This window comes from Xenopus tropicalis, chromosome 3 (genome assembly GCF_000004195.4).
Source record: "Xenopus tropicalis strain Nigerian chromosome 3, UCB_Xtro_10.0, whole genome shotgun sequence".
Taxonomy (NCBI): Eukaryota; Metazoa; Chordata; class Amphibia; order Anura; family Pipidae; genus Xenopus; species Xenopus tropicalis.
The window spans coordinates 8915513-8941111 of record NC_030679.2 but is presented as its reverse complement, the minus strand read 5'-3'; the positions used below and the strand labels follow the sequence as shown (position 1 = coordinate 8941111).

The 25599-nt window shown below is 43.7% G+C and overlaps 1 protein-coding gene across 12 annotated transcripts in view; it reads left to right on the top strand.

Annotated features, from left to right (window-relative positions):
- cacna1c (calcium channel, voltage-dependent, L type, alpha 1C subunit) overlaps nt 1-25599 on the top strand; it is a 291786-nt gene that overhangs the window by 208764 nt on the left and 57423 nt on the right. For 8 of the 12 annotated variants that reach the window (XM_031898603.1, XM_031898598.1, XM_031898599.1 and 5 more), the window contains exons 12-29: nt 1434-1594; nt 2843-3068; nt 3196-3403; nt 4042-4162; nt 4356-4470; nt 4788-4920; nt 5460-5532; nt 6027-6159; nt 9387-9516; nt 11267-11326; nt 13597-13703; nt 14410-14497; nt 14625-14732; nt 15072-15124; nt 16399-16545; nt 19084-19285; nt 19568-19726; nt 20977-21087. In XM_031898603.1, the coding sequence (XP_031754463.1) occupies nt 1434-1594; nt 2843-3068; nt 3196-3403; nt 4042-4162; nt 4356-4470; nt 4788-4920; nt 5460-5532; nt 6027-6159; nt 9387-9516; nt 11267-11326; nt 13597-13703; nt 14410-14497; nt 14625-14732; nt 15072-15124; nt 16399-16545; nt 19084-19285; nt 19568-19726; nt 20977-21087 (2335 nt within the window). Of the gene's footprint in view, nt 1-1433; nt 1595-2842; nt 3069-3195; nt 3404-4041; nt 4163-4355; nt 4471-4787; nt 4921-5459; nt 5533-6026; nt 6160-9386; nt 9517-11266; nt 11327-11451; nt 11512-13596; nt 13704-14409; nt 14498-14624; nt 14733-15071; nt 15125-16398; nt 16546-19083; nt 19286-19567; nt 19727-20976; nt 21088-25599 lie in introns of all 12 variants that reach the window. The other 4 variants (XM_031898600.1, XM_031898602.1, XM_004912487.4 and 1 more) reach the window with 2 other exon arrangements.

Genomic DNA, 25599 nt, shown 5'->3' with positions numbered 1-25599 from the left:
ATTCCTTCACTACAAAGGCCAAGTTGTACTAAATAGAATTTATTCACTTTTCTATGGAGGTGAAAATCCATTCTTTGACACCATTTCTGCTTTATAATAGATGCCTAGAATATATCGCGTATCTGCTCATGGCTCATTTCCTTCTTCTCCTTGATGCTCCTTAGAAATATAGTGAATCCTTCTTAAGGTGGCCATACACTAAACGATCCGCTCGCCTATGAGTGGGCGATATCGGGGGAATTAGAATGACTGTTAAGGGTGCAGTCGGTTTGGGGACCGCATCAATGAGCCGATGTGGTTCCCGATCCGACTAAATCTTTTAACCTGCCCGATCGATATCTGGCCAATTTCAGGCCAGATATCGGTGGGGCAGGCCCCTTCATTGCTGCCCCTTTATGGGCCGCTTAATTGCCGAATTGGTCCAAGGGACCGATATCGGCAGTTACAATCGGCCCATGTTTGGCCACCTTTAGCCGAGGAAGAAACTTTGCGACCATTAAGGTCCCCATACACAGCCTATTCTAGCTGCCGATATGGGTCCCTTAGACCGATTTGGCAGCTAATAGGCCCTTCTTTGGGCACTAACGATGGGCCTGTCGGATCGGGGACAGCATCGGCTCGTTGATGCGGTCCCCGGACCGACTTTGCCTATACCCGTCGTTATAATTCGATCGTTTGGCCCCAGGGATCCTCCCAATACATTATTTTTCTTGTTCTTTCCCTGTTTTACAAAACTAATGCTTTAGCTTCCTTAGTTGGACACCAACCAGAAGGTTCCAAAGTTCCGGAACTTATTCTGCATGCTATATGGGTCTTTTTTCGTAAAAAGGGGATTGACAGTGAAGTTGAGGGAAGCAAAGTCCAAAAGCCCCAGGTCGCTAGAATCAAGGATCCCAACATCTGAAAGGCAACCCAAGTGAGCAGTTGTCTACAGGAAGGTTGATAGACGCATGGAACAGTCTTCTTGAAGATCAATCCTTGAACTAGTCTCTGTTAAGGTCCCCATACACGGGCCGATAGAAGCTGCCGATATGGGTCCCTTGGACCGACTCGGTAGCTTATCGGCCCGTGTAGGGGCAGAAACGATCGGACTGGCCGACCGATATTTCAGGCCAGATATCGGTCGGCCAGGTTAGAAAATCCCGTCGGATCGTGGACTGCATCGGCTCGTTGATGCGGTCCCCGAACCGACTGCCCCATTGCCGCTTGCAGAATTCGATCGTTTGGCTCCAGGGCCAAACGATCAAATTCACCGACATGCCTCCCCGATATCGCCACCCGTAGGTGGGGATATCGGGTGAAGATCTGCTCGCTTGGCGACATCGCCAAGCGAGCGGATCTGCCCGTGTATGGCCACCTTTACTCCTCACTCTGATATCATGTGCCAGCTGACATTTTGCTACTCATAACCATGTTTCTCCTGTCTTCCATAGTCGGTACTGGCGGAGATGGAACCGGTTTTGCAGAAGGAAGTGTAGGGCGGCTGTAAAATCAAACGTCTTTTATTGGCTGGTTATATTTCTTGTGTTTCTGAACACTCTGACCATCGCTTCTGAGCACTATAACCAACCCGATTGGCTTACCGAGGTACAAGGTAAGCAAGTGTTTCTATGTAGGCGATACAACTGGGTAATGATCCCATTTGATATATACAGGTATAGGACCCATTATCCAGAATGCTCGGGACCAAGGGTATTCCGGATAAGGGGTTTTTCTGTAATTTGGATCTCCATACCTAAGTCTACTAAAAAATCAATAAATAATGAATTTAACCCAATGGGATTGTTTTTAATCCAATAAGGATTAATTATATCTTAGTTGGGATTAAATACAAGGTTCTGTTTTATTATTACAGAGAAAAGGGAATCATTTAACCATGAAATAAACCCAATAGGGCTGTTCTGCCCCCAATAAGGGGTAATTATATCTTAGTTGGGATCAAGTACAGGTACTGTTTTATTATTACAGAGAAAAGGGAATCATTTAACCATGAAATAAACCCAATAGGGCTGTTCTGCCCCCAATAAGGGGTAATTATATCTTAGTTGGGATCAAGTACAGGTACTGTTTTATTATTACAGAGAAAAGGGAATCATTTAACCATTAAATAAACCCAATAGGGCTGTTCTGCCCCAATAAGGGGTAATTATATCTTAGTTGGGATCAAGTACAGGTACTGTTTTATTATTACAGAGAAAAGGGAATCATTTAACCATTGAATAAACCCAATAGGGCTGTTCTGCCCCCAATAAGGGGTAATTATATCTTAGTTGGGATCAAGTACAGGTACTGTTTTATTATTACAGAGAAAAGGGAATCATTTAACCATTAAATAAACCCAATAGGGCTGTTCTGCCCCAATAAGGGGTAATTATATCTTAGTTGGGATCAAGTACAGGTACTGTTTTATTATTACAGAGAAAAGGGAATCATTTAACCATTAAATAAACCCCAATAGGGCTGTTCTGCCCCAATAAGGGGTAATTATATCTTAGTTGGGATCAAGTACAGGTACTGTTTTATTATTACAGAGAAAAGGGAATCATTTAACCATTAATTAAACCCAATAGGGCTGTTCTGCCCCAATAAGGGGTAATTATATCTTAGTTGGGATCAAGTACAGGTACTGTTTTATTATTACAGAGAAAAGGGAATCATTTAACCATTAAATAAACCCAATAGGGCTGTTCTGCCCCAATAAGGGGTAATTATATCTTAGTTGGGATCAAGTACAGGTACTGTTTTATTATTACAGAGAAAAGGGAATCATTTAATGTCTGTTGTCACAAATTAAATTGACACATAAGGCCTTATCATATTTCATATTCTCCTCTATTCGCAGACACAGCCAACAAAGTGCTCCTGGCTCTCTTCACAGCAGAGATGCTTCTCAAAATGTACAGCCTTGGCCTGCAAGCCTACTTTGTTTCCCTGTTTAATCGGTTTGACTGCTTCATTGTGTGTGGTGGGATCTTGGAGACCATATTAGTCGAGACTAGGATCATGTCACCCTTGGGAATCTCCGTGCTGCGCTGTGTGCGCCTTCTCAGGATATTCAAGATTACCAGGTATCCGACTAACTATTTTCTGTAGGTATGCATACATGATAGCTGTCGGACTCGGCAGAGCAGTATGAGTGCCCTTCTGATAATCTCGCTGCTTATATTCACAAATAATTCAGTTCTGGTTTTGCAGGTACTGGAACTCTCTGAGTAATCTTGTGGCCTCGCTGCTGAATTCCGTGCGCTCCATCGCTTCCCTTCTCCTCCTTCTCTTCCTCTTCATCATCATCTTTTCCCTTCTGGGGATGCAACTCTTTGGCGGCAAATTTAACTTTGACGAGATGCTGACCCGCAGGAGCACGTTCGATAACTTCCCACAGGCTTTGCTTACTGTCTTTCAGGTGCAGGGATAACATTTTTTTTTATTAATGTCAAGGAAACATTATTGCGTGTGGGATAAGGGGGTTCAGATTAAAGGGCCACCATACCTTGATTTTATAAATGGCTTTGCCGTTGCCTCCCAGGCTTGCTGACTGGATCCTTTTTACCTCCTATAGCAGCGGTTCTCAACCTGTTGGTTGGGACCCCTTTGGGGGTTGCCGAAGACCATCGGAAAACACATATTTTATGGTTGGGGGTCACTACAACATGAGGAACCGTCTTAAAGGGTCACAGCATTAGGAAGGTTGAGAACCACTGTCCTATAGGCTTTCCATTGTGTTGTACATTAAGCCAGAACACAACATGGTCTATCAACCCAAGGAGTTTGGTGTGACAGCACTGCAGGTTCCAGTTTATTACCCACCCCTACTAAATAAAATATATAAAAAGCCCAGTAAATTATATGAAGGCCCAGGCCTATGGTGGCAAGAATTTAGGGGTGGCATATCACCCTGTCCTTAGTGCAGCTCCATTCTGTAGAGTGCAGTAAAGGGCTTGTCCCGGCCTATGGTTGTGTTAATATGTTACGTGCATTATACGTTCTAGACTAGCAGTGTTTTATTCAGTTATACTGGAATGTGTTATTTTTTCTGCCTAGATCCTTACCGGAGAGGACTGGAACTCAGTAATGTATGATGGAATCATGGCATATGGGGGACCCTCCTTTCCTGGGATGCTTGTGTGCATTTATTTCATCATACTCTTCATCTGTGGAAATTGTATCCTTTGTCTTTGCACTCTTGCCCCGAGATTCTTCCTTGCGATAGTATTGTGTACACCTGTGTAAAACATGAGCCTTATCAGTTGGGCTTGAGTTGGAAACTTGTTCTTCCTGATCTCTCAATAGGATTTCTATTGGTTCCAGATGAACAGTAGGTCATAGGTGTTGTAGACCTTATCTTCTGCAAACAGATATACTTCTGAATGTCTTCTTGGCCATTGCTGTGGACAACTTGGCCGATGCTGAGAGTCTTACCTCTGCTCAGAAAGAGGAAGAAGAAGAGAAGGAGAGGAAGAAACTAGCAAGGTCTGATTGCGTTAAAAATGAATATTCCGTTGCTTAGTGCCATATATTAAATCTAGAACATGATGTGCTCTCACACGAATCAACCCCTAATTCTTATAGTATTAGTACAAAAATATATTTATACTAATAGATGTAAGAAGCTTATGACTTTGCTTTAAACGAGCTATACATGGACCTCATAGTGGCAGCAAATCAGAATCTGTGCAACTTATTCCATTCTCAGGATTGGACATTCTTCTACAAGAAGTAGTCGATTCTAGTTGGATGTCTCCTGACATAGAAACTAAAGGAGCATTCTATTTTCTTCTTTTCCTTAGAACTGCTAGCCCTGAGAAGAAACAGGAGAATGAGTCCCTAGGGAAGTCTCCAGTGCCAGCCGTGGAGGAGAACAAAGAGAAGATAGAGTTGAAGGCCATCACGGCAGACGGGGAGTCTCCACCCAACACCAAGGTGTGAATTATATCACAGTTCAGCACTGGCCACTCAAAGTTATAAAGCTTTTAGAAAACACTCTAGAACTTTCTCTTCTCCCTGGTACAGTGTGAGAATGGGCCTCTTATGGCCCACCAGATAATGCAAAAGGTGCTAAATGTAATAGGTGACCTATAGGGGAAATAAAATATAGCTGAGTCCCTATATGGGTCCCACTAGAATTCCCAAATATACCAAAGGGAGGGTCAGGTTGGTCTGCCAGAGCATCTAAGCTCTCCCTTTGTTTATTTGGATTTGGATTTTCAGAGCTAGAACTGTGGGTAGGGAGACAAGGCTTTGGGCACAAATGATGGAGGCCACAATAAGATGAGGAGTAAGCAAGTGGTGAGCTGGAGGAAAGAGTAAGGACTAACCAAGGATCAGTTATGGTGGGGGCTAGGTGTGCAGCCTCTTATTCATAAATAGTCAGAACTTCTGGGTGTATTTAATTACCATTTTGGATTGTTAAAATGTATAGATTGTTGGTTTTGACTATAAGTTCTTCATTTTCTGTTCAGATCAGCGTGGAAGAGTTTTCGACCAATGAGAATGAGGAGAAGACCCCCTATCCCAGCTCCAATGAAACCCCAGGTAATGCTAGTTACCCAGCAGATCAGTCTATCAATATTATTTGTCACATTTTGTTCCCAAATTTCCAAGTTATAATTAGATTTCTCCAGGTTTGGAAAGAAGGTGAAATGTCATTATTAAATTTTATCCAAAAGATAAAGTTTAATTTAAGCAAAATTGAAAATGATGGAGACATTTACTCAAAACAATTTCCTTGTTGAGTACATGACTCTAGAAAGAGGGACCCTACATTCCAAATCATTGTCAGTTTGGGTACAAATGGGAAAGTATTAAGGTATAGCCTGGAACTTCATAGTTTCTTTAGTGGCATATCGATAGAAGAACCTACTGCCTATGAGGAAGGGGTCTCAAGAATACAGAGAGAACAGTTGGGGTCCTGACTGAGGGTACTGGGTACTACTGGGTACTTTAGCAAAATCATTCTAGGTCCTCCAAACACTGAGGAAGATAACCTGTTTGTGATAATGACAATCATGCTAAGCTTTCTACTTCAGGTGAGGAGGAAGAAGAAGAGCCTGAGATGCCTGTTGGCCCTCGCCCAAGGCCTCTGTCGGAGTTGCACATCAAGGAGAAAGCTGCCCCAATGCCTGAAGCCTCTGCCTTTTTCGTATTCCGCTCAGATAACAGGTACTACTCTTTTTATGGCCCTGTGAGCCATATGAGCTTTTTTACGTGCCTTGACGTCAGGTTATTAAATGTGTACTCCATTGACAAGTGGGCCTTGTATGGTGGAATCCACCTGTAGTGCTGTATTCCTGACCTGGAACATCAGTTTAAGACAATAGCAAGGTTTTAGGAGAAACATGAATTGCTTGACTATCAGCAGGAACAAGGCGATTAACCCCATTACTCATGAATAGACATGTTTTAGTAGGGTCGCCATTGCTACACATTATTTAGTATGGTATATTGGCCCCAGATTTTACAGGGTCCCTGTTGTGATTAGGGGGTTTGTCATGGATGCTCTGTTGACCATGCCAACCCATGTTGCTAGACTGAATCAGAGGGTTGGCAAATTGGGGCCCTGGGCCCCACACTTGTGAAGTATAAGATGGTGCCCTGTATCGGAGGGGGCTACATTGATATGGAGGGCCCCACGCTGGGTAACTTGCCATGAACTCCTTGCTTTTGCGTTGCAGTCTAAAAAACAATAGCCCATGTCAGTATAAAGGTGCCCATACACAGGCCGATTGTAGCTGCTGATATTGGTCCCTTAGATTCAGAAGCTTATCGGCCCGTGTAGGGGTAGAAACGAGGGGCCTGCCCGACCGATATCTGGCCTGAAATTGGCCAGATATCAGTTGGCAGGTTAGAAAATTCAGTCGGATCAGGGACCGCATCGGCTCATTGATGCGGTCCCCAAAACGACTGCACCCTGCTGCCAATATAATTAGATCGTTTGGCCCCATGGCCAAGTGATCGAATTAGCCTACATGCCCCCCAATATTGCCCACCCGTAGGTGGGGATATCAGGTGAAGATCCGCTCGCTTGGCGATCTCGCAAAGCGAGCGAATCTCAACGTGTATGGGGACCTTAATACAGTTAGTATAAGACAATAACAGCTTAGGCAAGGCTGAAACTGCAAGCTAAGACCAGTCATAGTGGAGGCCCTTTTGCTCATTATTTAGCACTTGTCCAAACAACGTAGTGGCCCAGACCATACCCCTATACAGGATCCCATCGCAGCTGTGTTGACCATGTCAGCCCGTGCTACTGGACTATACCCCCTTCTCCTTATTCTGCATTGGAGTCTAGAACAGTGTTTTTCAACCTTTTTTGGGCAAAGGCACACTTGTTTCATGAAAAAAATCACGAGGCACACCACCATTAGAAAATGTTAAAAAATGTAACTCTGTGCCCAGCAGCAGTGCCCCCCTAGTACATTGGTGCCCAGCAGCAGTGCCCCCTAGTACATTGGTGCCAAGAGCAGTGCCCCCCTAGTACATTGGTGCCCAGCATCAGTGCCCCCCTAGTACATTGGTGCCAAGAGCAGTGCCCCCCTAGTACATTGGTGCCCTGCCTACGGCACACCAGGCAACATCTCGCGGCACACTAGTGTGCCGTGGAACAGTGGTTGAAAAACGCTGGTCTAGAAAACAATAGGAAGTCTATGGCAGACCATAGGGAAACTGAGGACAGCCAGCATGGGACAATGGCAGCTTAGTCAAGGGGGAAACTGCAAGTTGTGCCGCTGAGAGTTGCTGTGTGTGTCTTACTTCATTCTGCTCCTAAGTGTACATTGCTGGCCCATGACAGAAGCATAGAGAGCACTTGTGCACCTTGTTGACCCTTTAGAACTTTTTGGGATTGTTCTGAGCCATTTGTTCCTTCCCTGTGATTCATTGTGCCCTTTATGTGAATTCCTGTCTAATCCTCCTCGATTCTGTGTCAGCCCGGTCCTCCTGCCCCTGAAGAATTGCATGGGTTATTTCTGGCATTCTCTCACCTTGGGGCTTTTTGTTCTCAATTCTCATTGCTCATTTCATCGTGACCTTGTTAATTAGATCAAGGGCGACTGTTCGGCGCTGAGCACGGAGGTTTTATCCATTGGCCTGTGTATTGGCAGAGTTCAGCTTCACTCCGCGCAAATAGTGTGTGTTGTTCTGTCTTTGTTACAATGAAAGGACCAGATTTACACCATCCAACAAAAGCCTGTATATCATTTTACAACACTGGTTTATACTGATAGGTAGATTAGATTTGGGGGAAAGGGTTATACAGATTAGATCTGAATAACAGAGCATTCTGTCACAGTGGCACAGATCCTATCTGATCCCCCCCCCCCCCCCCCCATTGTAAGCAGCAGTCCTGCCCTGCTTTATGGCTGAGATTCTAGCTATCTGTATAACAGAGCATTCTGTCACAGTGGCACAGATCCTATCTGATCCCCCCCATTGTAAGCAGCAGTCCTGCCCTGCTTTATGGTTGAGATTCTAGCTATCTGTATAACAGAGCATTCTGTCACAGTGGCACAGATCCTATCTGATCCCCCCCATTATAAGCAGCAGTCCTGCCCTGCTTTATGGCTGAGATTCTAGCTATCTGTATAACAGAGCATTCTGTCACAGTGGAACAGATCCTATCTGATCCTCCCATTGTAAGCAGCAGTCCTGCCCTGCTTTATGGCTAAGATTCTAGCTATCTGTATAACAGAGCATTCTGTCACAGTGGCACAGATCCTATCTGACCCCCCCATTGTAAGCAGCAGTCCTGCCCTGCTTTATGGCTGAGATTCTAGCTATCTGTATAACAGAGCATTCTGTCACAGTGGCACAGATCCTATCTGATCCCCCCATTGTAAGCAGCAGTCCTGCCCTGCTTTATGGCTGAGATTCTAGCTATCTGTATAACAGAGCATTCTGTCACAGTGGCACAGATCCTATCTGATCCCCCCCATTGTAAGCAGCAGTCCTGCCCTGCTTTATGGCTGAGATTCTAGCTATCTGTATAACAGAGCATTCTGTCACAGTGGCACAGATCCTATCTGATCCCCCCCACTGTAAGCAGCAGTCCTGCCCTGCTTTATGGCTGAGATTCTAGCTATCTGTATAACAGAGCATTCTGTCACAGTGGCACAGATCCTATCTGATCCCCCCATTGTAAGCAGCAGTCCTGCCCTGCTTTATGGCTGAGATTCTAGCTATCTGTATAACAGAGCATTCTGTCACAGTGGCACAGATCCTATCTGATCCCCCCATTGTAAGCAGCAGTCCTGCCCTGCTTTATGGCTGAGATTCTAGCTATCTGTATAACAATGGAAAATAGTGTCTTTAATGAAAACTGGTTCTCTGCAACCATCATTCAATGTGGAGTTCATGCTTTAACCCATTGATCCCTGGTGCTGTCATTGCAGGTTCCGCGTCCACTGCCACCGAATAGTCAACAATAACATCTTCACCAACCTTATCCTTTTCTTCATTCTCTTGAGCAGCATTTCCCTGGCAGCGGAAGACCCAGTGCGACACAACTCCTTCAGGAACCAAGTATGCATGCCATATTATTAATGCCTTTGGTAAAAAGCCAAGTCTCCTCATATTTACACTGCCTCAAGGGGGCAGCAGTCCTTCTTGCACAGTTTTTTCTTCAGTTACTGTGGCCATGCCCTGACCCACTGTCATTTGCATCCAATTTCTAGGAACCTTCACCCTGTTTTTGGGTCCACAAATTGCAACTATCCCACATTTATTTTTCTTGAGACCAGTGATAGCTCCATCCCACCATACAACTGAAAGCTTTTTGGGGCAGATGATATTGTGTTCAGAGTTTGCATTCCTTAGTAAAAAGAATTATTATTTCTTAGTACAAGGACTCAAATTGCCACCTTGGAGTCAGATTGGATTTTTTTTCCCTTCTGAGCCAAACTGAAAAAGCTTCTTTTGGGGCTTTCTCTTTTGGTTTTCCTTATTATGGTACCATCATTTGGTAATTTGTCATTAGCCTTAAGACTGGCCTTAGCCATATCATTGCAATTCAAGGGCTGGCTGTAGCCATACAGATGCAATTCAGGCGCTGGCCCTAGCCATAGTGATGCAATTCCTGGGCTTGTTTTAGACATACTGGGGCTATTCAGGGGCTGATCTTAGTCATATTGGCACAATTCAGAGACTGGCCTTAGCCATATTGATGCAATTCAGGGGCTGGCCTTAGCCATACTGATGCAATTCAGGGGCTGGCCTTAGCCATATTGATGCAATTCAGGGGCTGGCCTTAGCCATACTAATGCAATTCAGGGGCTGGCCTTAGCCATACTGATGTAATTCAGGGGCTGGCCTTAGCCATACTGATGCAATTCAGGGGCTGGCCTTAGCCATACAGATGCAATTCAGGGGCTGGCCTTAGCCATACAGATGCAATTCAGGGGCTGGCCTTAGCCATACAGATGCAATTCAGGGGCTGGCCTTAGCCATATTGATGCAATTCCTGGGCTTGTTTTAGACATACTGGTGCTATTCAGGGGCTGATCTTAGTCATATTGGCACAATTCAGAGATTGGCCTTAGTCACATTGATGCAATTCAGAGACTGGCCTTAGCCATATTGATGCAATTCAGGAGCTGGCCTTAACCATACTGATGCAATTCAGGGGCTGGCCTTAGCCATACTGATGCAATTCAGGGGCTGGCCTTAGCCATACTGATGCAATTCAGGGGCTGGCATTATTTATACTGATGCAATTCAGGGGCTGGCCTTAGCCATACTGATGCAATTCAGGGGCTGGGCTTATCCATACTGATGCAATTCAGGGGCTGGCTATAGCTATATCTGGGTAATATATAGGTTGGCCTTAGCCACATCAATACTATGGACTTGCTAAACAAGTCTCTCCAGTCTTATAATTCCATTTTATCCATTGATACCATCTTGTTTAGGCTGCACACCATTCCTTAATTGAATATATGAATATTAGATATTTATTTAATGGTACTGCTCAAAATCCCTGCCATTTGGGGGTCCAAAAATATGTGCTATTCTGTATAAAAAGGGACAGTTGGGAGATCTACTGAAGGCTTAGGGGGTAGGCAACAGGGGGAAATCTTATTTGTTTCTTTTCAAGAAAAGTCATTTATTAAGCGTCTATCCCTGTGCCACAGCCTGACAGAAAGGCAGCCTGGGTAACTTGTTAGCTGTACTCGATATGTCTGTGCAACTGCTTTGTGGGTTTATATCCCTAACTGACCTCCCGAGAATTCATTTTGGAGAACCCCCCCTTTCCTACCTTCTTTGTTTTTTACAGGTTCTGTTTTATTTCGATATAGTTTTCACTGCCATTTTCACCGTAGAGATAGTCCTGAAGGTAACCGGCCAACCCTTCTCCTGTCCCTTAGCTCTTCCTCCCCACGGGCTTGTGTGACATTAACTCACTCCCCTCTTCCCTCCTTGCTCACTCCTGCTGCTAACATCACTCTGCTTGTCTTTCAGATCCTAGGAAATGCTGATTATGTTTTCACTAGTATCTTTACTTTAGAAATAATCCTCAAGGTAAATATGGCGAGCTTCATGTATTTGCAGGGCTGAGCATACCTTGCTAGGGAGTCACCTTGCTTAAAGGTGGCCATACACGTTAAGATCCGCTCGCTTGGTCAGGTCACCAAGTGAGCGGATCTTCTCCCGATATCCCCACCTATGGGTAAGCGATATCGGGTGAATTTAGGCTAATTCGGTCATTTGGCCCTGGGACCAAACAATCAAATTACGACGGGTATAGGCGCAGTCGGTTCGGGGACCACATCAACGAGCCGATGTGGTCCCCGATCTGACTACATTTTTAAACCTGCCCGATTTCAGACCAGATGTCGGTCGGGCAGGCCCGTCATTAGTGCCCATACACGGGCCGATAAGCTGCTGAGTCAGTCTAAGGGTCCAATATCGGCAGCTACAATCGGCCCGTGTATGGGGACCTTTAGAAGTGATTCATTGGGATATTTAATCACATATGAGGCCTAATATCTTCTTACATCTCAAAAGAGTGCATTGGTGAATAATGGTATCCATAGGGGAGGGAGGGACCACTCCCACATCTTAGAAGGGGACCCAGGCAGGTTGCCCTCAGACTGCCCACGTGGTCAGAAAAAAATGAATCCAACCGTCGGGGGTACCTGACCTGATGAAGGATTCTAATCAGAACCATAGACTGTACAAAGACTTGCCTAAGCCATATGAATGCTATCACTTTTGCAGACTCGCTTTGACATCAGAAGGCTAATGTCTCCATTTGAGGCTGCAGTATCCTTTCCTCCAGGAGCCTCGGGGGACATTAGACAGTTGGGGGGGAAGTGAATTGCCTATAATTTCTTTGCAAAGGAAGTCATTTCAGAGCACTTCCTTTGGCTGGCCACGCCCAGCAACATCAAAGTCTACCAAATGGAGCCTGCACAGCTTTTTAGAGATGGCTACAGTCAGGAGCCTTTGAAGTACTTATTAGACTTATTAATATGATTTTTGTAAGATTTGGGCAATTCGTGGAAGGGGGTTACAAGGTGGTTAAACTACTAGGGTTCACCAATGCACTACTCTGCAGCTCAGCTTTCTGAATCTCTCTTTGTTTGCGTTGTATTGTTCTCATGCATGTAACAGTGTATATGGGTATAAATGTACAGACTTTCTTAATCTTTTGATTAATTCTATACCATAGATACATCTATTAGCTACTGATAGGTGTATAGTAAGCTCACTCTAATTAGACTAAGGGAAATAGTCTAAATATGGCCATAAATGGGCCATCCAGTTAGTCTCTCCACCTGGTCATCCCACGGGTTGAACAGAAGGGGAAAGGATGAGGAGCTACACACCTTCTTATTGTTCCAGTTGTTTGTGCAGTGTCTGAGCCTGAAGCCTTTAGGTATAATGCCTAATTGTTCTCCTAAATACTCAGAAGAAGCAGTTAGAAGGTCAATGATGGAGATACATGGGGGTGAGCACCTATTTGCCATAGTAGATATCACTGGAACTACAGTTGGATGTCTGATACACCAATGGTTTTCTACCTCGGTAACCTGATTATGAGCTAAGGGGGGCCCTGACAAAGATTGGACCTTCAGGTAGGCTTGATTCAAAAAAGTCCTACAATAATAACTAGACTTCTGCTTACTAATAGGCAGAGCTATGAGCTATGATCAAAACATCAGGAAGTGAAGAGGACCTGCAGCTCTTCTTCACTTCCTATTCAAGTGTCAAAGGATTTCATTGGCAACTATATCATTACATGCTATGGTAGCTCTATAGTCTTTCTCTGCCTATTAAAGTAAGCAGAAGACTAGTTATTGTAGGACTTTTTTGAATCAAGCCTTAGCTCATAACCAGGTTACTGAGGTAGAAAACCATTGGTGTATCAGACATCCAACTGTAGTTGCAATAATATCTAGTTTGGCAAATAGGTGCTCACCCCCATGTATCACCATAATTGACCTTCTAACTGCTTCTATTAGGTATTATACCTAAAGCCGTCAGGCTCAGACACCGCACAGTTGGAAACCACTGCAGATAATTTTGGGGGGGGTACCGCTCTCTAAACTAATCTTTTGAATGTTTGTATTTGATGCACTGTCATTTTTCTTTGACGTTTAGATGACGGCCTATGGGGCTTTCTTGCACAAAGGCTCCTTTTGCAGGAACTACTTCAACATCCTGGATCTTCTGGTGGTCAGTGTCTCCCTCATCTCCTTTGGAATCCAGTAAGTAGCAACGGTGTTACAAAGGACACCCTGAGAACATTACACACCAAGACCAGACACTTCACATCACTACCTGATAGCACAGGGCTTCTTTATGAGAACCAGATTGTCCTCTTGGCAGCCCCACCCTCACTATTGTTGATGACATTAAGGTCCCCATACACGGGCCGATTGTAGCTGCCGCTGTCGGTCCCTTGGACCGATTTGGCAGCTTACCGGCCCGTGTAGGGGCAGAAACAACGGCCATACCCGACCGGCAGGTTAAAAGATTCAGTCGGATCGGGGACCTCATTGATGCAGCCCCTGAACCGACTGCCCCATTGCCGCCATTATAATTCGATCGCAATGTTGCCAAGCGAGCAGATCTTAACCCGATATCCCCACCTACAGGTTGGCCATATCAGGGAACACGTAGGCCAAACGATCGAATTATAATGGCGGCAATGGGGCAGTCGGTTAGGGGACCGCATCAACGAGCCAATGTGGTCCCCGATCCGACTGAATCTTTTAACCTGCCAGTCGGGTATGGCCGTAGTTTCTGCCCCTACACGGGCCGATAAGCTGCCGAATCTTCACGTGTATGGGCACCTTTAGGGCTCGTTATTGCAGCCCCTTCTTTAAAGGCATACCCCTTAGTAGGCATTCTCCTTGCACTTAATGAATTAGTTTACTGTCTTCCTCCTCTGATATGAATTGTTCTTTTCAGATCCAGCGCCATCAACGTAGTCAAGATCTTACGAGTACTTAGGGTGCTGAGGCCCCTGAGAGCCATCAACCGAGCCAAGGGGCTAAAGGTAGGTGTGGCCTGTGTGTCTGGCCATCAAATAGTCCTACCCCTGAGGTTCCCATTCTTTTGGAAAACACACTAATCCTTGATAAAGCCAACTGAAGTTTTCCTTCTTGCCTTTCTCTCTTTTCTAGCACGTGGTACAGTGTGTGTTTGTGGCTATCCGCACCATTGGCAACATCGTCATTGTCACCACTCTGCTGCAATTTATGTTTGCTTGTATCGGGGTGCAACTTTTCAAGGTAAGGAGATCTTACAGACATATTACAGTGCTATCATAAGTCTGTTGTTTTTGGAATGCACTGAATCCAGTAATTGGCCAAATCCCTTTTTGCAGAATCCTGATGTCCTAAGTGTTCAGATGAACCAACTCCTGTAGTGACTTTAAAGCTCTGAACACCTCAATGAGTTTTCATTTGCTATTGATGTCATTTTTTTTTTTATTCTCAAATAATGCATATTTTGGTTCAGATTTGGTTTGGCATTCGGCCAAAGTGTTTGGCACCCCCAGCTTTTTGCTTCGTTTCAGAAGAAGCCCAAAACTCACAATAGGGGCTAATTTCTGACTCTCTTCCCTGCAGGGTAAATTGTACAGCTGCACCGACAGCTCCAAGATTACAGAGGCAGAGTGCAAGTAAGTTGAGTGTGTGGATTTTTAAAGAGTCAGGAAATGTATTCCCCCCTAAACCCATTTGCAAATCGAGTCCCCTTTCTGTCCAAAAAATTGTCCAGCTAGGACTTTCCTAGATAAATATTGTGTTATTAAACTGAGCAAATACAAGCAGGGATATTCTGAGACAACTTGTACAGGTATCGGACCCCTTATCTGGAAAATCATTATCCAGTTCCGAATTACGGAAAGGTCATCTCCCATAGACTCCATTTTAATCAAATAATTAACATTTTTAAAAATGATTTCCTTTTTCTCTGTAATAATAAAACAGTACCTGTACTTGATCCCAACTAAGATATAATTACCCCTTATTGGGGGCAGAACAGCCCTATTGGGTTTATTTAATGGTTAAATGATTCCCTTTTCTCTGTAATAATAAAACAGTACCTGTACTTGATCCCAACTAAGATATAATTACCCCTTATTGGGGGCAGAACAGCCCTATTGGGTTTATTTCATGGTTAAATGATTCCCTTTTCTCTGTAATAATAAAACAGTACCTGTACTTGATCCCAACTAAGATATAATTACCCCTTATTGGGGCAGAACAGCCCTATTGGGTTTATTTAATGGTTAAATGATTCCCTTTTCTCTGTAATAATAAAACAGTACCTGTACTTGATCCCAACTAAGATATAATTACCCCTTATTGGGGCAGAACAGCCCTATTGGGTTTATTTAATGGTTAAATGATTCCCTTTTCTCTGTAATAATAAAACAGTACCTGTACTTGATCCCAACTAAGATATAATTACCCCTTATTGGGGGCAGAACAGCCCTATTGGGTTTATTTACGGAAAGATTCCTTATCCGGAAAACCCCAGGTCCCAACTATTGTGGATAACAGGTCCCATACCTGTAATTGGTCTTTAATTATGTAGCTTTTTGTTCAGCCAATTAGAATTTCAGCAGCTATCTGTTTGCTAGGGTATAATATGCCCTAGCAACCAGGCAGATATGAATGAGCCACTGGAACCAGGACTGATATGAATGAGAGACTGGAGAATGAAGGAGAGGGCCTGAACAGAATGATAAAGTAGATTTTGTTACATTTTAGCGTAACAAAGCCACAGATTTTCGGCTGCTGGGGTCAGTGATCCCTGTGTAAAAGCCGGAAAGGGAAGAAAATATTGCTAAAAATAGAAATTCTATTTCATACTAAGAGTTCTCCTTACTCTCCCTATTATTACACATCACTTTTCAAGCCGTTCTTTGCTCTTTCTTTTCTTGGACAGAGGGAAGTACATCACCTATAAGGATGGGGATGTCTCACAGCCCATGATAGTGGATCGGAGCTGGGAGAACAGCAAGTTTGACTTCGATAATGTTCTTTCGGCAATGATGGCCCTCTTCACTGTCTCCACATTTGAGGGGTGGCCGGAGTAAGTCCTTTTGGGGTGTGTGTTTTGGGGGGTTGGTGTCTTTATATTAATTGCCTTAAACTTTCAACTGGTTGTAATCCTTATCAGTTATAACCCTTCACTTTGCTGTCTCCTACTTATATGTAGAGTATAAATACAAATATACAGAGAAGGAATGTTCTGGGCACACAATAAGCTGTACCCCCATACTGTACTGTCTAAGGGAAACACTATGGCACCCCCTACCCATATGTATAAATACAAATATACAGAGAAGGAATGTTCTGGGCACACAATAAGCTGTACCCCCATACTGTACTGTCTAAGGGAAACACTATGGCACCTCCTACCCATATGTATAAATACAAATATACAGAGAAGGAATGTTCTGGGCACACAATAAGCTGTACCCCCATACTGTACTGTCTAAGGGAAACACTATGGCACCTCCTACCCATATGTATAAATACAAATATACAGAGAAGGAATGTTCTGGGCACACAATAAGCTGTACCCCCATACTGTACTGTCTAAGGGAAACACTATGGCACCCCCTACCCATATGTATAAATACAAATATACAGAGAAGGAATGTTCTGGGCACACAATAAGCTGTACCCCCATACTGTACTGTCTAAGGGAAACACTATGGCACCTCCTACCCATATGTATAAATACAAATATACAGAGAAGGAATGTTCTGGGCACACAATAAGCTGTACCCCCATACTGTACTGTCTAAGGGAAACACTATGGCACCTCCTACCCATATGTATAAATACAAATATACAGAGAAGGAATGTTCTGGGCACACAATAAGCTGTACCCCCATACTGTACTGTCTAAGGGAAACACTATGGCACCCCCTACCCATATGTATAAATACAAATATACAGAGAAGGAATGTTCTGGGCACACAATAAGCTGTACCCCCATACTGTACTGTCTAAGGGAAACACTATGGCACCCCCTACCCATATGTATAAATACAAATATACAGAGAAGGAATGTTCTGGGCACACAATAAGCTGTACCCCCATACTGTACTGTCTAAGGGAAACACTATGGCACCTCCTACCCATATGTATAAATACAAATATACAGAGAAGGAATGTTCTGGGCACACAATAAGCTGTACCCCCATACTGTACTGTCTAAGGGAAACACTAAATCACCTCCTTCCCATATGTATAAATAAAAATATATAGAGACGGAATGTTCTGGGCACACAATAAGCTGTACCCCCATACTGTACTGTCTAAGGGAAACAATATTTATAAAAATAATATAATTTACTCCCTTTATCTTGTTAACCTTTTCAACATAATATAATTTATGTCATGTTGTAAATCACAAAAGAAAAAAATGCCATGCCTAATTTGTTTACAAGCACAAAACTAAGAACTGTTATCTTTTCTAATGTTACAAAGTAGCAAAACCACTTATGAATGGGATAAAAAAGATGAATAAAAAGAGATATTTCCACCGATGCATTGTGCCTGTTCCTGCCCCTCACTGAAGTTGGCATATGGTTTTGACGCAGCTTCAACACATATAAAAGGCCAATTAAATTGATGCTTTGTTTAAACATCTGTTTGCCAAGTTCTTCAGCGTTGCATGCGTCAAACCCATTTGAAATATAATTTTGAGAGCAGATGTCGCAGGTGGCAGAGAAAATCTAAATGAATGTATTTGAGGTGCAGTTAGTTGGCTGGTTTCTCGGGGTAGGTCAGTAGGTATTGGTATATATCACAAGGTGCCGGGCAGGGTGCAAAGTGCGGTATGTGCCCAAAGGCGTAGCATGGACAGGGGTGCAGAACCTCGCCACACCTGGTAACTTAGAGCTTAAATTCCGGTTAATAAATGCACTCTAATACAGGTATGGGATCCCTTATCCGGAAACCCGTTATTCAGAAAGCTCCGAACTAATCACAACTAAGATATAATTACCCCTTATTGGGGCAGAACAGCCCTATTGGGTTTATTTAATGGTTAAATGATTCCCTTTTCTCTGTAATAATAAAACAGTACCTGTACTTGATCCCAACTAAGATATAATTACCCCTTATTGGGGGCAGAACAGCCCTATTGGGTTTATTTAATGGTTAAATGATCCCCTTTTCTCTGTAATAATAAAACAGTACCTGTAATGGATCCCAACTAAGATATAATTACCCCTTATTGGGGCAGAACAGTCCTATTGGGTTTAATTAATGTTTTATTGATTTTTTAGTAGCCTTAAGGTATGGAGATCCAAATTACGGAAAGACCCCTTATCCGGAATACCCTCGGCCCCGAGCATTCTGGATAACTGGTCCTCTACCTGTACTCTTCCATTGGTCATAGAAGAGCCATGTACTTACCACCTACCTATTGCAGGCATTAAGTACCTTGTGCCCAATAATGATGCAACCTGCACCAATATCCTATGGGCCCAAAGCGCTGTATGATTGGGTCCAAACAGTTTTAGGGTTTATAATGCATCAATAATATATCTGTACACTGTAAACAGAGTTTCAAGCTTTATCTCACAGCAACAACTTACTGTCTCTTCTTCAGGCTGCTCTATCGTGCCATTGACTCCCACACAGAAGACGTGGGTCCCATCTACAACCACCGCGTGGAGATCTCCATCTTCTTCATCATCTACATCATCATCATCGCCTTCTTCATGATGAACATCTTCGTGGGTTTTGTCATTGTCACGTTTCAGGAGCAGGGGGAGCAGGAGTACAAGAACTGCGAGCTGGACAAGAACCAGGTAAGGCCTCAGGTCGATAACATGAAACATCTGGGAGAAACAAGCACGAGATTAATGATGTTTGTTTATGGGATATACTCATCATACCCAGGTATCGGGGTGCACCTACCTGCCCAACATCTCATTCCCAGCCCAAAGGGATTATTGGAGAACAATTCTTTCCACATGGGTTCAGTTGGGTTAAGGTCAAGGCTCTATACAGTCTAGTTTTTCCACTTCTTTCTCAGCAAGTCCATAATATATTCTATTGCTAATTGTCCTGTTTACCATCCACCCCAACAGCGTCAGTGTGTGGAGTACGCCCTGAAAGCACGTCCTCTGAGGAGATACATACCCAAAAATCAGTACCAGTACAAAGTCTGGTATGTGGTCAACTCCACCTATTTCGAGTACCTCATGTTCGTGCTCATTTTACTCAACACCATCTGTCTCGCCATGCAGGTAAGGGGAACTCCTCCTTCCCACTAAGACATTTGCTTAATCCTCTGGTCATGAATGATCTTAGTTGCCCTCCTCTAGGCAATTTCTGTTTGATTTATATCTCTCTGTAGATTATCTGGCCCAGATGTTGGGTTTTGTTGGTTCTCAGTATTTAAGGTGGAGTCTCACCAACTTGGGTTTGATGGCTCAATTCAGTATTTAAGGTGGAGTCTCACCAACTTGGGTTTGATGGCTCAAGGTGGAGTCTCACCAATCTGGTTTTGATGGCTCAACTCAGTATTTAAGGTGGAGTCTCACCAACTTGTGTTTGATGGCTCAACTCAGTATTTAAGGTGGAGTCTCACCAACTTGGGTTTGATGGCTCAACTCAGTATTTAAGGTGGAGTCTCATCAATTTGGCTTTGATTGCTCTACTCAGTATTTAAGGTAGAGTCTCACCAACTTGGGTTTGGTGGGTCAACTCAGTATTTAAGGTTGAGTCTCACCAATTTGTGTTTGATGGCTCAACTCAGTATTTAAGGTGAAGTCTCACCAATTTGGGTTTGATGGCTCAACTCAGTATTTAAGGTTGAGTCTCACCAATTTGGGTTTGATGGCTCAACTCAGTATTTAATGGGGAGTCTCACCAATTTGGGTTTGATGGCTTAACTCGGTATTTAAGGTGGAATCTCATCAACTTGAGTTTAATGGCTCAACTCGGTATTTAAGGTAGAGTCTCATCAACTTGGGTTTGATGGCTAAACTCAGTATTTAAGGTGGAGTCTCATCAACTTGGGTTTGATGGCTCTACTCAGTATTTAAGGTGGAGTCTCACCAATTTGTGTCTGATGGCTCAACTCAGTATTAAAGGTGGAGTCTCACCAACTTGGGTTTGATGGCTCAACTCAGTATTTAAGGTGGAGTCTGATCAACTCGGGTTTGATTGTTCAACTCAGTATTAAAGGTGGAGTCTAAACAGCGACCTCTAATGTGGAGCTATATCTCAACTCCTTCTAAACTACTACACCTTCCCATACGGACTAGTACTGGGATTCATCTAGTGTGTCAGACTTGCAGGGTTACCTGTCATCGGTTAAATGTTAACGTTATCCTTAGTAATATCTTTCCTTGGCAAGAATTTCGAATCTGGGGAATTATGGGGGTAAATGGTGCAGTATGGGTAAAAAAAAAAGGATGATTTGTGTGCGATTTGCACACTGTACTTGTCCCTGGGGTTTTAATTTCATAGATATCTTCTGCTCTCATTATAGCACTACGGGCAGAGCTGTTCTTTCAAGGAAGCCATGAACATCCTCAACATGTTGTTCACGGGACTCTTCACGGTTGAGATGATCCTGAAGCTCATTGCCTTTAAGCCAAAGGTGTGTATAGAGCGATTGTGCATGGGTGCATGGGAAAAGGAATGATGGTTGACCACTCTACTGCTATGCCAGCTATGGGCACAAGTATTTAACTTAAAAATAAGTGTATTAAATAACAAGACGGAACCCAAGGGTATCTTCATCTCTGTTTTGATTTTTTTTTTTGTAAGAAGGGCCAGCTGATATTTTGGGGGGATTTCCCGGATTGTTCTACCATTGTAGGCATCTTAGTGTTTTGATGCTACATTCAGAACCTTCAGTAGGTTAGGTCAAAGGCTTCCAAACAACAACTGGTTCTAGATTTTAGGGTAGCCATCATGTGTGTTCAAGCACAGAGACTGTGTATACTTTCAAAGGGAACTATAAAGTCCAGGGTTATCTACAGACACTTTGGATGAAAGTGCAAGAGCACTAAGGGGCACAAAATGCTCCCGGTGCATTTTGCACCATTTTGCTGTTATAATTAGCCATTTCCTTTTGTTCCCTTCCATACTTCCCTTTGCCCCTCTTCTTGAGGTCCACCAATCACCACATTGTTATTTTGCAGTTCTTCTGCCCTGACAATGTTCACTATCAATATCCCTACCACCCACCTTATGTGATCTAGAATAGTAAACATTATAGAGGTACAGTGTGTGACTAGTAAGTCCAGTAGTATCAAGCAAGGGTTGTTTCTTTACACCCTTCAGATGAAGAAAGGTGTAAAGCCCTCATAAATATACAACAGTAATCCTGTAGACCATCAAGTCCTCCGATGGTTGGACCTATATGACCTACGCAATCCTGTAGACTATCAAGTCCTTCTAAGGTTGGAGATATATGACCTTCTGTGCAATCCTTTAGACTATCAAGTCTTCTGATGGTTGTACCTATATGACCTTCTGTGCAATCCTGTAGACCAGCACTGTCCAACTTCTGTGATAACGAGGGCTGGAATTTTTCTGGCCTATGTGATGGAGGACCAATAATGGAAGACCTCCTTTTTTTAAACCACACAAGAACTTTTAAGACCATCACCACATTAAAGGTGGTAGCACACCAAAAATACAAATAATTGGTTTCTCACTGCAGGGATATCCCCCTTCACTGATATTTAAAAGGAGTTTATTAGGTCATACTAAGACATCATTTCATATGGCTCCTCCTCCCTTGTGGATAGCACAGCAATCCCAACAAATAATTATACACCTTAGGGACCCCCTAAGAACTATTTCCAAATGCTAACCAACTCCCATAATAGAGTATGGCACACAGGCAGCACAGGGCAGGCAGAATGTAAAACACAAAGGCAGCATAGGGCAGGCAGAGTATGGCACACACAGGCAGCACAGGGCAGGCAGAATGTAAAACACAAAGGCAGCCTAGGGCAGGCAGAGTATGGCACACACAGGCAGCATAGGGCAGGCAGAGTATGGCACACACAGGCAGCATAGGGCAGGCAGAGTATGGCACACACAGGCAGCATAGGGCAGGGAGAGTATGGCACACACAGGCAGCACAGGACAGGCAGAATGTAAAACACAAAGGCAGCATAGGGCAGGCAGAGTATGGCATACACAGGCAGCATAGGGCAGGCAGAGTATGGCATACACAGGCAGCATAGGGCAGGCAGAGTATGGCACACACAGGCAGCATAGGGCGGCAAAGTATGGCACACACAGGCAGCATAGGGCAGGGAGAGTATGGCACACACAGGCAGGGTAGGGCAGGCAGAGTATGGCACACACAGGCAGCATAGGGCAGGCAGAGTATGGCACACACAGGCAGCATAGGGCAGGCAGAGTATGGCACACACAGGCAGCATAGGGCAGGCAGAGTATGGCACATACAGGCAGCATAGGGCAGGCAGAGTATGGCACACACAGGCAGCATAGGGAGCGTATGGCTCACATGGGCAGGGTAGGGCAGGCAGAGTGTAGCACACATAGACAGGGTGTTCTTGGTACATAAAGTGGGTAGAGGAGGTGGAACAAAAGGGAGCAGCTCATTATAACGCCGAATATTCAGTGTTTGAAAGTACAGTGGACAGGCATTACCCATAGAACTTTTCCTTTTTTCTGCAATGCAAAAGTAATCAAATTCATAGGAATTACTTGGAATGTCATTATTCTGTCCAGTGGGGCCCCTTATACCTGCATCTTCAATCATAAAGATATTGGGTATCAGGAAACGTTCCATAACAGGTTTCTTCCACTCAAATGCTGCTGGACTGTAACTATCAGAATAGATGTAGTCGACCAATATCAGGGAGGGATACAGGAACACTCTCTAGGCCTGCGGCCCAATTACACAAGAGGATCCTCCAATGAGAATCCTGACGGGCCTACTTACACCCAGCTCCCATTTCCTTGTTTGTGTTTGCCACAGCTGGATGCAAAAAGCACAGTTTTTGTCCACCATAATATCATTATTTCTCTATGATGTTCGATTACAGCTTGATATCAACAAGCCAAAAGTGTATTTCCCTCCCTATGTGTGATAATGGCAAATTGGTATTCTCTCCCTATGTGTGATAATGGCAAATTGGTATTCTCTCCCTATGTGTGATAATGGCAAATTGGTATTCTCTCCCTATGTGTGATAATGGCAAATTGGTATTCTCTCCCTATGTGTGATAATGGCAAATTGGTATTCTCTCCCTATGTGTGATAATGGCAAGATTTTGCGTATGTAATTAAATTTGGGATGCCTAATTTAGAGAGCCATTGAAGATACTTTAATAGGGGATGTATATCCATAATCTTGGCTTCAGGGAAACTACAGGACTAAAAGTACCAGAATGCATTTGGATCAAAGGGCAGGAAAATGCTTAAAAGTGACTGTCATGCAATGGCTGACCTACATTGGTCTCAAAGCCTCTCCATGGGATCACTGAAATGCCTATTTTCTTTTTAACTAGGGGACTAAATTACTTTTTTAGAATAAATATTTTTTCACACCTTTTTTTATCATCATAATTGGGGACGGAAACAGCAATTACTTTCTGAGTCACTTTACTGGCTGCTTATTCTGATTGCCGCAAATGGCACCAGATCAGAATTTTGTATTATAAGGATATTAGCAGTCACTGAGGGGTTCTGTGCCCCCCATATAAAGGCACAAGGCTGCAGGCTGAGTTATACAGGGAACTCTGAGTATCACTCATGTATTATAAGGGATAATGTACCCCCTACTGTAAATGATAAGGATATTAGCAGTCACTGAGGGGTTCTGTGCCCCCCATATAAAGGCACAAGGCTGCAGGCTGAGTTATACAGGGAACTCTGAGTATCACTCATGTATTATAAGGGATAATGTACCCCCTACTGTAAATGATAAGGATATTAGCAGTCACTGAGGGGTTCTGTGCCCATATAAAGGCACAAGGCTGCAGGCTGAGTTATACAGGGAACTCTGAGTATCACTCATGTATTATAAGGGATAATGTACCCCCTACTGTAAATGATAAGGATATTAGCAGTCACTGAGGGGTTCTGTGCCCATATAAAGGCACAAGGCTGCAGGCTGAGTTATACAGGGAACTCTAAGTATCACTCATGTATTATAAGGGATAATGTACCCCCTACTGTAAATGATAAGGATATTAGCAGTCACTGAGGGGTTCTGTGCCCATATAAAGGCACAAGGCTGCAGGCTGAGTTATACAGGGAACTCTGAGTATCACTCATGTATTATAAGGGATAATGTACCCCCTACTGTAAATGATAAGGATATTAGCAGTCACTGAGGGGTTCTGTGCCCATATAAAGGCACAAGGCTGCAGACTGAGTTATACAGGGAACTCTGAGTATCACTCATGTATTATAAGGGATAATGTACCCCCTACTGTAAATGATAAGGATATTAGCAGTCACTGAGGGGTTCTGTGCCCATATAAAGGCACAAGGCTGCAGGCTGAGTTATACAGGGAACTCTGAGTATCACTCATGTATTATAAGGGATAATGTACCCCCTACTGTAAATGATAAGGATATTAGCAGTCACTGAGGGGTTCTGTGCCCATATAAAGGCACAAGGCTGCAGGCTGAGTTATACAGGGAACTCTAAGTATCACTCATGTATTATAAGGGATAATGTACCCCCTACTGTAAATGATAAGGATATTAGCAGTCACTGAGGGGTTCTGTGCCCATATAAAGGCACAAGGCTGCAGGCTGAGTTATACAGGGAACTCTGAGTATCACTCATGTATTATAAGGGATAATGTACCCCCTACTGTAAATGATAAGGATATTAGCAGTCACTGAGGGGTTCTGTGCCCATATAAAGGCACAAGGCTGCAGGCTGAGTTATATTCTGGTCCTTGTAGTGCTGACTTTCCCATGGTATGGCTGTATGGTAAGGTATGCACTGTGCATGGTCTTTAATCACATCACTGCTTCATGGGAACAAGTGAAAGAATTCTGGTTAGCAAACATGGCATGGGATATGTATATGCTTTCCCTGGGAAATCTATGCTGTACAGACATAGCAGTGAGCATCACAAGGGGTGAATTCATGCATTATTATCAG